Source organism: Oscarella lobularis, chromosome 15 (assembly GCF_947507565.1).
Source record: "Oscarella lobularis chromosome 15, ooOscLobu1.1, whole genome shotgun sequence".
NCBI classification, from domain to species: domain Eukaryota; kingdom Metazoa; phylum Porifera; class Homoscleromorpha; order Homosclerophorida; family Oscarellidae; genus Oscarella; species Oscarella lobularis.
Genome location: NC_089189.1, coordinates 1,864,824 through 1,878,963, shown reverse-complemented (window position 1 = coordinate 1,878,963; position 14,140 = coordinate 1,864,824). Strand labels below are relative to the sequence as shown.

At 43.7% G+C, this 14,140-nt stretch overlaps 5 protein-coding genes across 5 annotated transcripts; all 5 read right to left on the bottom strand.

The window, feature by feature from the left end:
* Window positions 1–188: 188 nt before the first annotated feature.
* LOC136196285 (uncharacterized) lies at window positions 189–755 on the bottom strand. Its single transcript, XM_065985808.1, has one exon. The coding sequence runs from the start codon at window positions 753–755 to the stop codon at window positions 189–191; it is 567 nt and encodes a 188-aa protein (XP_065841880.1).
* Window positions 756–1,826: 1,071 nt separating this feature from the next.
* On the bottom strand, window positions 1,827–4,531 carry LOC136196391 (uncharacterized). Its single transcript, XM_065985921.1, has 10 exons — window positions 3,946–4,531; window positions 3,740–3,894; window positions 3,509–3,691; window positions 3,310–3,457; window positions 3,214–3,248; window positions 3,094–3,156; window positions 2,868–3,049; window positions 2,505–2,823; window positions 2,221–2,452; window positions 1,827–2,162 (listed from the first exon to the last, which is right to left on the bottom strand). Exons 1-10 carry the CDS (start codon window positions 4,505–4,507, stop codon window positions 1,978–1,980), a joined length of 2,064 nt encoding a protein of 687 aa, XP_065841993.1. The 5' UTR covers window positions 4,508–4,531; the 3' UTR covers window positions 1,827–1,977.
* Window positions 4,532–6,350: 1,819 nt separating this feature from the next.
* LOC136196429 (uncharacterized) lies at window positions 6,351–11,841 on the bottom strand. The gene is made up of 9 exons (XM_065985973.1): window positions 11,753–11,841; window positions 11,075–11,691; window positions 10,869–11,023; window positions 10,639–10,818; window positions 10,435–10,585; window positions 10,272–10,384; window positions 7,224–10,224; window positions 6,763–7,149; window positions 6,351–6,697 (listed from the first exon to the last, which is right to left on the bottom strand). The coding sequence occupies exons 2-9, from the start codon at window positions 11,631–11,633 to the stop codon at window positions 6,399–6,401; spliced, it is 4,845 nt and encodes a 1,614-aa protein (XP_065842045.1). The 5' UTR covers window positions 11,634–11,691; window positions 11,753–11,841; the 3' UTR covers window positions 6,351–6,398.
* A 20-nt stretch (window positions 11,842–11,861) lies between these two features.
* On the bottom strand, window positions 11,862–14,139 carry LOC136196428 (uncharacterized). The gene is made up of 9 exons (XM_065985972.1): window positions 13,824–14,139; window positions 13,705–13,767; window positions 13,394–13,645; window positions 13,067–13,333; window positions 12,873–13,006; window positions 12,686–12,826; window positions 12,483–12,623; window positions 12,150–12,421; window positions 11,862–12,096 (listed from the first exon to the last, which is right to left on the bottom strand). The coding sequence occupies exons 1-4, from the start codon at window positions 14,137–14,139 to the stop codon at window positions 13,245–13,247; spliced, it is 720 nt and encodes a 239-aa protein (XP_065842044.1). The 3' UTR covers window positions 11,862–12,096; window positions 12,150–12,421; window positions 12,483–12,623; window positions 12,686–12,826; window positions 12,873–13,006; window positions 13,067–13,244.
* On the bottom strand, window positions 11,902–12,404 carry LOC136196284 (radial spoke head 10 homolog B-like). The gene is made up of 2 exons (XM_065985807.1): window positions 12,150–12,404; window positions 11,902–12,096 (listed from the first exon to the last, which is right to left on the bottom strand). The coding sequence occupies exons 1-2, from the start codon at window positions 12,402–12,404 to the stop codon at window positions 11,902–11,904; spliced, it is 450 nt and encodes a 149-aa protein (XP_065841879.1).
* Window position 14,140: the final 1 nt, after the last annotated feature.

The window sequence follows — 14,140 nt, the reverse complement described above, 5'->3', positions numbered from 1 at the left end:
TAATTTGTCACGTGATCGAGTACTAATCCAACACACGTCTCTAACACGCACAAAAGAAATAGTCAATACATAACGAGTCTAACCTACTATATAAAGACGTCGAATAACGTGTATGATTTGTTCCTTCTCCCTCAAACTTTCCCTTTACTAATCGCTTTATTGGTCGAAATCCATGCCCAATGCAATCATCAATCATCGATCTCATTTTTAAAAATCGTAAGACACTGCCCACTCGTCGGACGATTTCCAATATTGGCTTCACCAGCAATCATTCTCGAGCATACCATGTGCAAACGAGCTCGATTCATCATCCGGCTCAGCTGACTACTTCTCTCCTCGGGAACGGGAGCCACGCCAGTAAATATTTCAATCAACGTAACGCCTAGACTGTACACGTCGCTAGGCAACGAACTGCACCCCGACATGGGAGCCTTTCGTTCTGGAGTGACATAATAGGGACTGAGAGGACCCGTCGATTCAGAGCTGCCCAAGAGATGAGCTGCTCCTAAATCGGATACCTTCGCTGTCATATCCCTCGTTACCAACACGTTCGTCGAACGAATGTCGCCGTGAACGTATGGACAGGGAAGGAGCTCGTGCATGTAGGCAATAGCGGAAGTCATCTCGGCGGCAATTGAAAGTTGCTCGTAAATGGAAAGATAGGTGCCGGACGAAAGAGCGGCATCCATCAATTCGCTCACCGATCCCTCGAGCAATTCGGATACGATTTGAAATGATAGGCCTGGTTTCATCATTGCGCCGAACAGTCGCACGCGATGTTGGGGTGATGGAGTCGACTGGCTGTGAAAACTTCGCTTCGGAAGAAGGGAATCGTTCTTTCGCTTGTGATATTAACGTGAAACTTTTTCACGGCCACTTCCATCCCGTGCCAAACGCCGATGAACACGTCTTCAAGTGAAAAAAGTCACTAGTACGTAATTAATTAGGCTTTCAATCGACTTCACCTGCGTAGGATCCTGTTTCTAGTTTGTCTTCAGACAACTGAATTCGTTGCGGGCTAATGCTTAGAACTTGAAAATATTGGTCGAGATTTCGTCGCGATTCGTCCAGACGTCCTGACGCCATTTTGGAAAATAGTATTAGAGTTGGCATATTATAGCCTCTATAGGTATGGTTTTAGGTGCAGCAATCCTTTATGTATATATTTATTTTAATAGGGTGTATTTTGGTACAGTATTTCATCTAATTACATTATCTTTTCTAGAGATGTAAATAGACGAGATTTTATACTCTACTGCCATTAGTGGCATTTACAATTTTAGTGGGAATATATCCTTCTGCCATAAAAGACAGCAAAGGTACCATTTAATGTTATTTCTGTTTTTTTTAGAGGAAAGAATTAGGAAAGGAATTATTGGCGGAGGAACTATAAAGAAATTTCTATTTCATGGAAAGCAAATTTTATCAATTATGTGTTTCTAGTTTTTGCGTTTTATGTTCTTTTGGGCTTTTTGTTTTACTTGAAGCATGAGAAGGACCTCATGAAATTCTCTACGTTCTCATAAGATGTCCATTTTTCACGTGACAGATTTTTATGAGAAAACGCGAAAATCTCGCGAGAAATCTCATGAGAACTCCCGAAATTTTCCTTACGGGTAAATTAAAATAAATCAATAATTAACACTGGGGCGCGAGAAAATAAGCAGGAACTCGCTCTGCGAGGCTTGAACTGCTTTGGTCTCTCAATAGTCACGTGAACTCTATTTATCCTACTGATTTGGCTCTCCTTTTTTATCTCCGCTACGTCTGTTCTTATGAAATTTTTGTTAGAACTTCGTACATGACTTCAACCCAACATCTGCAACTTGCAGTGTAGATGACGTGGTTTATATCTGTATAGGTACCCATTCTAAGAGCAGAAATAGAAAAGATGATAAATTAAACCGATAAAAACACTCACATATACAAAACATAAAAAATCCTAAAAAGTACTAGACGGCCATTTGTAGCCAGTTGTTAAAAACTCATGTCGCTTTCAAGGATCCATACCGCTTCTCGGAACGTTGGCCTCTGGTCCGGACTCATATCGGTGCACGTAGACAAAAGACTATTGTAGTGTGGCGGAGCTTGCGACGCTGCTGGGCCGTCTGGGAGTTTGTTACCCTTTTGAACCTCGGAATGAATGACAGGGTTTGGCACACCTTCACATAATCGTCCCTTAGTGAATACTATGATTAATTAAAATATTTGCCAATTAACCTTTGTACGCGAGAGTCCTTTCGCGAATTTCCCACAGTAATACTCCGTAGCTGTATACGTCGGCTTTTCTTGCCTTTTCTATTATCACACGTCGCGTTCCGCCTTCGTGAAACGCGGCGCGATACCGCTCAGGAGCGATGTAGGCAACAGTGCCAGAAGGAGTTGATTCAGCGGATTGATAGCTTGTCACGGCGCTTTCATTTGCCATTTTTGAAAGACCAAAGTCGCAAATCTACGATAATGGCGAGATCATATAAATATTGAAAGTTTTCAAAGCTTATAACCTTGCAAATGAAGTCGTCACCTTTTCTGTCAAAGAGGATATTGACCGATTTCAAGTCGTAGTGAACGACAGGAGGGCGATTGTAGTGGAGATGAACCATACCAATTGCAATTTGTCTGGCAATCGATATTCTTACCTCCATCTTTTCAATCATTGCGTCGTCCGAAGAAAGGAGCTCATGCAAGTCGCCTCCGCTCACAAACGCCGTTATAAGAGCGTAGTGCCTGACGTCAGTGCAGAGTCCAATCAAATTGACTATGAAACGATGTGGTGAAATTCGAAGAAGAATGGATGCTTCCTTCTTGAAATCATCACACTCTCTAAAGAAGAGTTAAAAATGAGCGGCGACAAAATTTCAACTCACCTTTTTCTTCTTCTTTGCCTGAAACTCCTGAATACTTTGACAGCGACCGTTTGCTCTTTCTCTTCCATTTTTAGTGTCGCTTTGTAGACTTCTCCAAAGCCACCTGAGCCTAAGAAATCAGCCTCCTCGTCGTATTTCAGTTTGTTTCGATCAATTTGGAGAGAAGGATCCAAAAGGGATATCTGGAGACAAATTAGAGAGACTCGTCTACGTGTGTACCAGTTACTTCTGCCTGCTCTGCGTCCTGAAGATCAGCTATTTGACACGGAAGGAGGCAAGACTTTAAGACCTTCATAAGAAATGATATTACAAGCAATTCAGCATTGACTATGCCTACTACGCCTACCCTTGAGGCATGTGACAATGACGTTCCGGAAACACCTGATTTGAAATCGAACAAAACAGGTTTCATTAATTAAATCATAAATTTTTACAGACATACGAAAATTTAAAATGTCGAACAAGGCCACCGGCTTCCATGTTTTGAAGTCATTCGTTCCACCAAAACGTAATATAAATAAAACATCTCTTTTGAGTACAGAGCACGTTGACTGATATACAGTTTGTATAACACTATCGGAAAATGCAACCTAAATAAGTACTATGTGAATCACAGTTCTAATTTGAATATTCGTCACTACTTTATGGCATTGTAGAGATTTAAGGACAATAAGATGAGCAAAGCGAATCGTGTCTTTTTCATTGGTCAATCCCCACAAGATGAGAGCAACTGATCCTAACCGGGGAATATTAAAGACAGTAGTTGAATGACCGACTAAGGGAGGAAGACGTTCTGGCCCCATCAGATGAACTTGGATCCACTCCTACATAAGCTAATTTACATATTCTAAGAAAAAATTTAAATTACGTACCTTTGAGAGCAATTTAAAAACATAAATATTATCATAATACATTGTACAGTCACTACCACCAATGAGAATTGCTTGATTAATATCAACTGCAGTAAAAGAATGCGAGGATCGAGGATGTGGCATTGTTCCTGTGCATTCAGCTGGAATCCAATTTCCTTCAAACAAATGTTAACATCAAATTCAAAGCAATTTTACTCGTCACTTACTCTCTCGTAAGGAAAACAGCCAAACTTCGTTGTTACACCCCCTGTCAAGATTTTTTGGTGAAGTAACGAATTGAGACCCTTCTGGTGTTGGTGAAACAATCGTCGTTCCGTATCCGCCAACAATGACGAGATGCTCGTCTCCTTTTCCTCCTAATACGCACATTCCATGGTTCCTCCTCCCAATGGGCGTGGTTTGGTCACTGGGAACAATTCGTTGCCATTCGAGTGTCAATCCATCCAATTTGTGAACATTGTTTGAATAGACACGACAGCCATTAGGCAATCTATACCCGCCACCAAATTGATAAATGTACCGATTTTGGACGACACCGATTCGTGCGCTGAGACATGGTCGAGGAATGTCGAAGTCGGGCATGTTCGATATGGCTCGTCGTTGAGTCCATTCACTCGTCGCAAGATTAAAGCACTCGATCAGATGGGGAGGACACAAGTACTTCTCTCCCGTCGTTGCGACCATCGCTTCTCCTCCCCACAGAAGCATTTCTTGATCGATCGCGACAGCGACGTGTCCACGTCGAGATGAGGAACGCATGAAAGACATCTTTCAACTGCAAACACGGTCAAGAAAGACAGAACAAAGGAATGCGCTAACGCATCACGTGCATCATTTATCGGATATTTATTGCTTTACCGCGGACTCCTCCTGGCTCAAGAGGTCCGTTCCACTTAGTGGCTACTATCTCACGGCTCTCGAGCTCGGTCCAGTTTCTCGGTCGTCTTGAAGTCGACGGGTTTCTACGTGGGATTAGACGTCGATAATCCCATAAGCATGCCTATTATTGGCATGCTGAATAGGAACGCTCAGTTGACCGTGGTCTCCAATTGGTGGATTCTCCGTCCCATTCAGATCCATTAGACGCGCTGGCTGTGGACTCAACCACCGTCAACTACCGTTATACGGGATCAAGGGAGCATGTCTGCTAAGCACCAGCGTCACCGTACACGCAGTCAGTGAGTCAGGGTTTTGAAGATGCCTCGCCTCTAGAGGCGAGGCATCTTCAAAACCCTGGAAACTTATTGGTCTAATCGCCACTTGCACCTTTTGCCGACTCTCCTACATCCGGTATAGATGGCTTCTTTCTTTCCGCATCTCATATGCGGAAAGAAAGAAACCATCTAGCCATCTATACCGGATGACTCATCTCATATAACAACACAATATAAAAACCACGATAACAACCGCACGAGCTGCCCAGTCCCACAAAAGCGGCGTGAATGCAATTCAACTATATATCCTTTGCTCGCTTGGCAAGTTATTGCAAAGCTCGAATTGTTGGATGTACATCCAATCAGAGCGAACCTGGTCTTTTTAATTGTTATTTCTAATTAATTAAGCACCAGACAACAATAGCTAGATCAGTTCAGACGCTCTATCTCCTTGCTACTCAAGTGCTGATGCTCTTTTTAATCATTGCTCCCTATCAACGAGAGATACTGCATAGAACTGGTTTGACATTGATTGGACGCTACGTATCTGATCTTGTCGAAAATCTGTCGATGAAATACGAAGGAGTTGAGCCTGATGGTGAAAACACGCGAATGCAACTGTAATTGTCAACTGTCTCCTAACCATTAAAAACGTAAGCTAAGTAGATAATTATTAATTAGCAGGCTTATTAGTTAATTCTTTATTTATGTCTTGCAATGTGAAATCGTCCTGTTTCCACAGAATGTGCTCTAAATATTGACGCTGAGTCTTCAAGAGGCAAAAGAACATTCTAAAGCGACAGTTGGGCAATTCAACTTGTTCGAAGAAACGTTGGTGTTCTGTCGGCCATAGACAGGCAAAATGTTTTTATTTGTCGTTCCGTGTTTATTCTTTTGAATATTTTTGTCTAGTGATGTCAGTTTTTTTACCGTGTGTAGCAATTATGGCCAATAGATAATTTCTTCCACGAGCAATTAATCCGGGTTGCACGTACGTAGATCACCATAGCCACTGAGCTCCCATGAATCTAAGCTCCTGCAGCCTGCGCGAAGATGGAGAAAGTCGATCGACGCACTGAAGAAACCAGAGAGTGGCCTTATACCCGCGACGTCGTCGCTATTCTTCGTTGTTGGCCTTTCTAGCCAGTTTCGTCAGGACTGGTGAGCTACTAAAGGGTCTTTAACTCTTTCACGCACGTTTTTATGCGTGGGATGCCGGTTGAAGTCGAGAGGACGTCGTAGCGGACGATTTTTCGAGGAAGCGGTTCCGCCTCCTTCGCGAATCCCACGCATTATGGCCATATATGGAGACGACGCATCCTCTCCCTGGTAAGCAATCCCGCGTCAATGTCTTTCGTGAAAGACACGCAGAGGCATAAAGGGAAGGAGCCAGTATTAGGAAACAGGGGACGAGAGAAAATTAAACTATTGCTAATGGTAAACACGAAAGAAACGCATAAAACATTAATGCAATATTAGGAAACAGGATTAGTACAATAAAACCGCTACTGAAAAGCGATTTGTTGCCGGTAAGCGGCTTCGACGTTATCGTGATGAATACTACACTGCTCACAAACTTTAATGAAGACATCTACTGTTGCCTCGGAGCCCTTGTCTTGCACCCAATCCTCTATGACCGCAATAGACCGAAGTAAGTGGCTGCGGTACTTCTCTGTGTACTGCACCACGCCGGAAGCACCGACTTTTGCTCTTAAAAAGGGAACAAGGAGTTCCCAATTAGCTTTTGCTGCTAGCGTCGCGACGGCACGAATTAAGGCGCTGTCTATCACCTTAGGAAGCGAACCTACAAAGAGACAAACTTGAAGGAAACGAAAATTTGTTCTTTCTATATCGATAAGTCTGTCTTACATCCACAAACAGCCGGAAGTTGCTCAAACCAAACGTTTATTTGAAGAAAATCTTCACGATTCGTAGCCAGTGGTTCACCAAACGGATTCGAGAGTTGGGCAATGTTCGGAGAATACTCCTCCTCGTCACTATAAATCACAGCAAGATTAGTGAGATCAATACCCAACTCCTTGTCAATGTGGCAGGCTTCTTTTATTTGACAACATATGCTGTATTTGAAACCTCGCAAGCCCTGTTGACAAATAGACTTCATTTGTCGCCGAAACTCGTTTTTGATCGAGGCCAAGAAATTTTGGCTAATCTTTTTTGGGTCTTCTTCTTTATTGATGAAACGAATTGTTAGAGCTACCCATTTGCCTCGGCTCTGATACAACAATTCAACTTCAACTGCAAACAGAAAAATACGAAACATAGCATTTAAGTGTATTCGAGGAGAAACACATATTGCTGTGTACGCGTACCTCGTACTGACGATTCTTCATCGTTCACCAAAAAGATGCATTGGTGACGAGAAACTCGTGGCATTTTCGAATACAAATTTAGGAAACGGGTAACAAGACGGAAGTACAGACATTCTGGAACAAACTTTAGTTTTGTAGGAATGACAATAAGAGGAGCCGGAAAATGGGAAGAGTAAGTGTGCTCTTCCCAGCGAGTTCGCGACGAAAGAAACGACTTCCTTAGCATCGACGGAACATAAAATTCATTTTTTGCAGACGATTCAGCAGGAGGTGCGATGACGTCAAGAAGTTGTAAAAGCCGAACGATTAGTTTATTTTCATTTTCAATGCTCTCCGGGTTGTCGTCCTCTGAGGAATCAGACCCATCGCTAACTGACTTGGCTCCTTGTCTCATTTGCTTGAGACGGTACTTCATTAGTTCGCTAGACATTATTCCGGTTTTCTTAAGGTTATTCCACTCCGGTTCCAGATTTGGACCCGGCTTAGAAGCCGTCACAAACGCTGACAGAGCTTTGATTACCCACGTAGGACTCGTGAAAACAATGTCTTTCAAGCCATCTACTTCCGGGTAGTAGAGAATTGCTCCAACATTGGCAAGATACATTAACGCCGCCAGAATTTCGTCGCGACTTGATATAGCACAGATGTTCGGCTGCCGAGCGATCTCTGCTATTTCGTCCACTCTAGCCACAATCGTTTTCATGCTTTTGCGCCAACGGAAAAGGAGAAGTTCAAGGTACACCCAAAATAGGGGCTGTTTTTGCATTCGCCTGCAATACGTCGAAGCCATGCGGTCTACTCTGCGTCGAATTTCCTCAACAGTTCGGCACGGAGAACCCGAACCAGATACGGAATTGTCTATTAGAAATATTCGCTGAATGAAATGACTCATCTCGCGAAGGTCTTCATCGTCTTTCCTTTCTTGGGCGCCTCTTTTGGGCGAAACGATGTGCCTAACAAATTCGCTGTCTCTTAGAAGTTCCTCAAAACGTTGTCCTTGCTGGCTTAACCATTTGGCTGAATCAGGAAACCTTTGATTGTCGTTCTCCACGACGTCTCGGTGAGAACCAATTGCAAAAACAGGTGGTGGGTTCACCTCCTCGTCTTCGCCTAACCAATAATCGCCTCGTGCCGTTTCCTCGTGGGCCGCTGTGATCGAGCCGAACCAGTACAGTGGAAAGTCTTCATTTGTTCGAATCCAGCCCAAATCGTTTGACAGGTTAGTGACGTCACCATCTGTTGATCGATGAAATGACTCAGCTCTATCAGATAGCGACTTTGAGATGTCTATTACAACCATGTATATAGACAACCCAAAGGTGTTTGGCATGAGGGCCGAGTGAGTGGCAAGATAAACTTCTTGCCCGCCTAAATCCCATATGTCGCGAACGCCCAGCGTTCGATCGCGGAGATCTTCTACGCTCGGTTTTTCTGCGATGAAACTGGACATCAAATTCAGCTGATTATGTGTGAGCGTTTTTGCCTCTATGCCAACCGCTTCCGCAGGACGTACAGATTTCGTTTTGACCGGAGAAACGCGATTCCCGGCTTCTTCAGCTTCTTCCTCTGGTTCGGAGTAAGAGTTTATCTCATCAGCAGAAAAAGCCGACTCAGAAGCGCTCTCTTTTAACGCCAACTGTTGTAAATTGCGATAGCAACCCTCTGCAATAAGAGTATCCAAGTATTCTTTCCTGTTGGTGGCCACCCAGCCTCTAACTGCAGTGTAAGTCATGGTGACGGCCGCCCCTTCCGTGCTCGCTTTCCCGCTCTCAAACAGTCGGTCGAGAAGAGAGTCGACGAGGCACGACTTTCCAGCTCCGTCTTGGCCGACAACAATTACGCGAGACCGATTAATTGACATGAAGCCGCGTTGCAGGGCCTCGTCATAATATTTCTGAAAATTGCCTGAAGAGTCTTGAATGCGAAGACATTGACGTTGATCGCCTGAAATGATCGTGACGTCAGCGGCGATCGTTGACAGTCGTTGAAGAAGCTCTCGATGATTGTAGGCAAAGTAGAAGGTGTTGACCCACGCGTCAATGGGACTATCTCTCGCTGCCAACAACTGTTGCATGTTGATAAAATATTCCTTGCGGGGACTCTCGTTGATCCAGCCTTCGATGTCGTCTGCTTCGACGACGTTTAATTCGGTGGGAGAGAGAACGAGATTTTTGACGCGTCGCTCAAAAAGAAGAGGTTGAATGCGGCCGTCGTTGCGATAAGCGAGATAACGATCCCGATGTTCGGGTCGCGTTGAAATGAGGCAGAGATCGAATTGCCAACCGTCGGGAATTTTAATTTTTTCGAAAGAGAGAGCATGGAATGAAAATGCCTGTTGACCCAACCCGTAGAAATGAGTGAAGAAACTGCAACTCACGTCAGAGTCGTTCGAAGACGCGACGGCAGCGGCGGAAGCCGCGGCGGCGGGCGGACCGGACGGAGAGACGATGACTTTGACGACAGACGATTGAAGAAGAGCGGCGATTTTTCGCTGTCCCGCTCTATCAATGACGATCTTTTCGTCGAATTTAATTGGGTGTTGGGTCGTCGCCAAATGATCGTGAGGTTGATAGAAGAAGACGACTTTGGAAGCGCTTGCTTTGGGCGTCATTGGATCGAGATTGAGACCGTGCTCATGACACATTTCAATGTGTACGTCATCGTCGGATAAGCCGGAAGGAAGAGACAATTGAATCAGATCGCTCACGAATTCGTCGTCAAGAAGACCCTGCGACAGTTTGGCGTCGAATGTGAAGAGGGTCAAGCTCATTGACGTCTTTGAAGTCGGCGAAAGTGCGGTGCGGGTGTGAATTCGAAGGATTGATCCCGTATTGGGAATGGAGATCTCCGCTCCTTTGTCCAATGAGACTCGAGTGGCGAATCTCTTCCATCGAGTGAAGATGAGAAGGCTTTGAGGCGTTACGGCGGCAATTATGTCTTCTACTCGTTGGGGAGACGGATGCAACAGGTTGCGCTCTTTTTGTGACAGTATTTCGCAATTCTAAAAAAAAGAAAATAATTATATGATATTTAAATATTGATTTCTACCATTGTTGGAGAGTTGGAAAGAAATGGCGCATTCTTATCGTATTTTGAAGTTTCTTGTTCGATTGGTTCTTTCGAATCGTGTCGAATAAGTCTGTCACTAACATTCTTCAAATCTATGCAATCAATAAAATTAATTAAGACGGCTACATTGAAAATTATTTACCGTATTTCAAAACATCTAATATTGCCTCTGGTCTGTCCTTGCCCAATTTATAGGGTGAACCTCCATATCGCAGAAGAAAGAGAAGACTTCTTGTAACAATAGAGCAGACTGATTGTTCTCCTGTTGGAGTTGGCTCATCTGATATTGACACCTGTCAAATGAACTTTGCCATCGTAGAATGTCATATGAAAATATTTGAATTACCTTTTTGCACTTTTGAAAGTCAATTAGAATCATTTGGGCCAGAGACAGAGGAAAGAAGTCTTCCCCATATCCCCACAAGAGAAAAGCAACTGGCCCCCCTAATGTGGGAATATCAACAACAACCGTCGAATGGTAGCATCGAGGAATGAGATGATCATCCAATGTCATTTCAATCCACTCCTACGCAAATAAATCACATTTATTAATTAATAACAAACCTATCTCATTACCAGTGAACTGAACATGAACAGAAAAGCATCTGCAAATACTCCCTCAACACTATCCCCGCCAATAAGAATAGCTCGATTAATATCTACTGAAGTGAAGGAATGTGCGTTTCGAGGATATGGTTTTTTTCCTGTGCATTGAGCTGGAATCCAATTCCCTTCAAACAAATGTCTACATTGAATTCAAAATAATTTTACACGTCACTCACTATTTCGGATGCAAAACAACCAAACTTCATTGTTCCTCCCCCTGTCAGGATCATTTGGATGAGGAATGAATTGAGATCCGTCTGGTACTGGTGAAACAATCGTTGTTCCGTATCCGCCCATCATGACGAGATGTTCGTCTCCTTTCTTCCCTAACACGCACATTCCATGTGAGGATCTCCCGCTGGGCGTTGATTGGTCATTGGAATGGATTCGTTCCCATTCCAACGTCGATCCATCCAATTTGTGAACATCGTTCAAATAGACAGGACGGCCATCAGCCGAGATGTAGCCACCACCAAATTGATAAATGTCCCGATTTTGGACGACACCGATTCGTGCGTTGGCACATGGATGAGGAAGGTCGGATGGGCTGTTTGATGTTGCTCGTCGTTTATTCCATTGACTTGTCAACAGATTGAAGCACTCGATCAAATCGGGAGAACACAAGTACTTCTCTCCCGTCGATTCTCTCACCGCTCCTCCTCCCCACAGAAGCATCTCATCATTGATCACGGCGGCGACGTGTCCCAATCGAGATGACGGACACGCGGATGACATTTTCGAAGAGGAGAAACGGTTCGAGAGAATCGAATCGAGTGCTTCGATCAAAACGAGTCTAAAAGAAAGCAAAATGACGATTGATCGACGTACAAATCGTTTTTTGTCACGGAAATCACCTTTGCAGAACGACTCAATCGCTTGGCGACGACGAAAACGGCTCAAAAACGAGAAATTACGACACGAGTACGACGGCGTTAAAATCACGTGGCAACATAATCACGTGACTTAATTTATCAAGCATTGAAAAATGTAATTTTTTTCATTTTTAAAATTTATTAGGAGTAATTGTTGGAAATTCAACTGCAGTCGTTTCGCTGCCACTTACAAGAATTCCCCGTTGCCACATTTGATGTTCCGTCGCCCCGGAAATCAATTTTCGAAAGCCACGCCCATGTTTCTTATCATTCAGCCAATTCCCCGTATTCCCAACCAGAGAAGTCTTCTTCCCTTTTCCGTGTTTCTATAGAAACCAATATGTATGCGAATATTTTCAAATTAGAATATAATTTGTACCATTCCTTCCTGCCATTCCCCGTCATATTTCCCGCTTGTCGTTGCCTCGGCTCCCTTACCGTGTCTCCGCCCATTTTCCCATTCTCCATCATACATCGTAGCGCCGTTCAATTTACTCATAAAGAGCCCCTTCCCGTGCATTTTATCCCCCTTCCACTGGCCCTTATAGGTCGTACCGCCGCCCCAATCCATTTCTCCCTCACGAACATTCTCACAACACTTGCCCTTGTATTGAAAGCCACTCGAATACGTCATCACTCCTCACCATGCCTCTAAATAAAAATACCTATTTAATTATTATTGATTCATATACCATTCAATTGAGAGTTTCACCTTCATAGCGCGATTTATCAGCGTACGTAAACGTTCCCTTTCCAGTAATGCAATCGCTCTTAAACTGCCCGTCGTATACGTCCCCATTAGCAAAGGTAAAACACCAATGCCACGACGCCTATTAATTAATCAATATCGTAACTACATAGATACAAACAATAATGAGAAAGAATTCGTTGAAGGCATGTTTGAAAAAGACTTACACTTTGTCTAAAAGAGGCGAGTAATGACGCAGACGTTTCGCTGCTCAGCAAATAAACACCGCCCCGATATTCTTTGCAAAATTGAAAAGCATAGCAGTAGGCAAGGGAAGACTTTCCCATGCCGCCAGGACCGCTTAAAACCTAGAAAAAAATTGACCAGTTCTCTCTAGAGTGAAGTATGAGCTACTTGAATTTTGCATTTTCCGCTTGGTTTAACGCGACCTTCACGAACTCTGCCACTCCAGAAAAAGGTCTCGATCTCGTGAAGTTGCCCTTCTCGACCAAACAGAGGCGGATTATTTTTAATCTGTTTGGGCAAGGCTAACAAACAAAAAGACGGAAACGCGTACTTTTGGTATGACTTGGTAGCAAAAGGTGTACCTCTGAGCCACTTGTTTTCGTCACACTGATCCTCTTCGTTTCTCAGCACGACTTTTTCAAGACATTTTCGCAATAGCACTTCACTTGGCCCATTTGTCCTGAACGTACTTGGATACGAGATTCCATGCTAGCTCCTTTGAAGTTAGTTGACGTATTCTTCCGTCATGTTCCATGCTGTCTAACTGAAGTCGAGGAAAACTCCTAGGGCTTTCCAGTTCCTGTTCACTTCTTCAGTAGCAAATTTGTAAATAGAAACATCGTAGCTCTCTGTAGAAAATCTCTTTTCATTCTCATATCACACATAATCATCTATTGGAAAAATCTAACCTATAGCAATACTCAGCAAAGCGGTGCTGAAACTTTGCTGGACCTGTTCAAGGCTATGGCTTTCATTGACTGCCAAATGTAGTGACAATTTCTTTGCTACTTTCGAAACCGACTCAAAATTCATCGCTTTCGAAGTGTGCGCCAAAAGATTTTGAAAACGTTTTCTATCGCTACGGCTGCTTTCATGAAGAATACTCTCCAGGAAAGCGACGCAGTCGCTTTCGTCGAGATCTGCCAAAGTTTGCTTTATTTCTAAATAAATGAGAAGTGAAACAAATGAATAGATGTTTGAGTTTCAGAGGCGAACGTACCAAACGGAGAGCTCGTGCGCTTCAGACGAAAGAACAATTCATTTAATTCACACTCGCTGAGGTCTGCAACAAACAAAAATGAACCAAGTCAGCTTTCTGACGAGGCTTCTCTTGCTTACCGAGAGAAGGAAGACAGCTACTAATGACGTCATCGTTCCGCCTCCTTGCTGCAAGAACGAATACGCTCAGATTATGCTTTCTCTCTTCATTTCGATGAGACAGAGCGTCGAATAAAGCTCTGAGAAGGTTCAGTGTTGGATTTAGGCTCGTATGTTGACCGACGAGACGTCCCACTTTCTGGAGAGCGTTTTCGCTTACCACTCCACGCTCGATCAACGCCTGAGCTATGCTAGAAACGTTTAATATGCGTTTCAGACGCTGGCAGTTGGCAGCGAGGCAGAATACGAGCTTCTGTTCTCGAGTCTCGGATTCCATC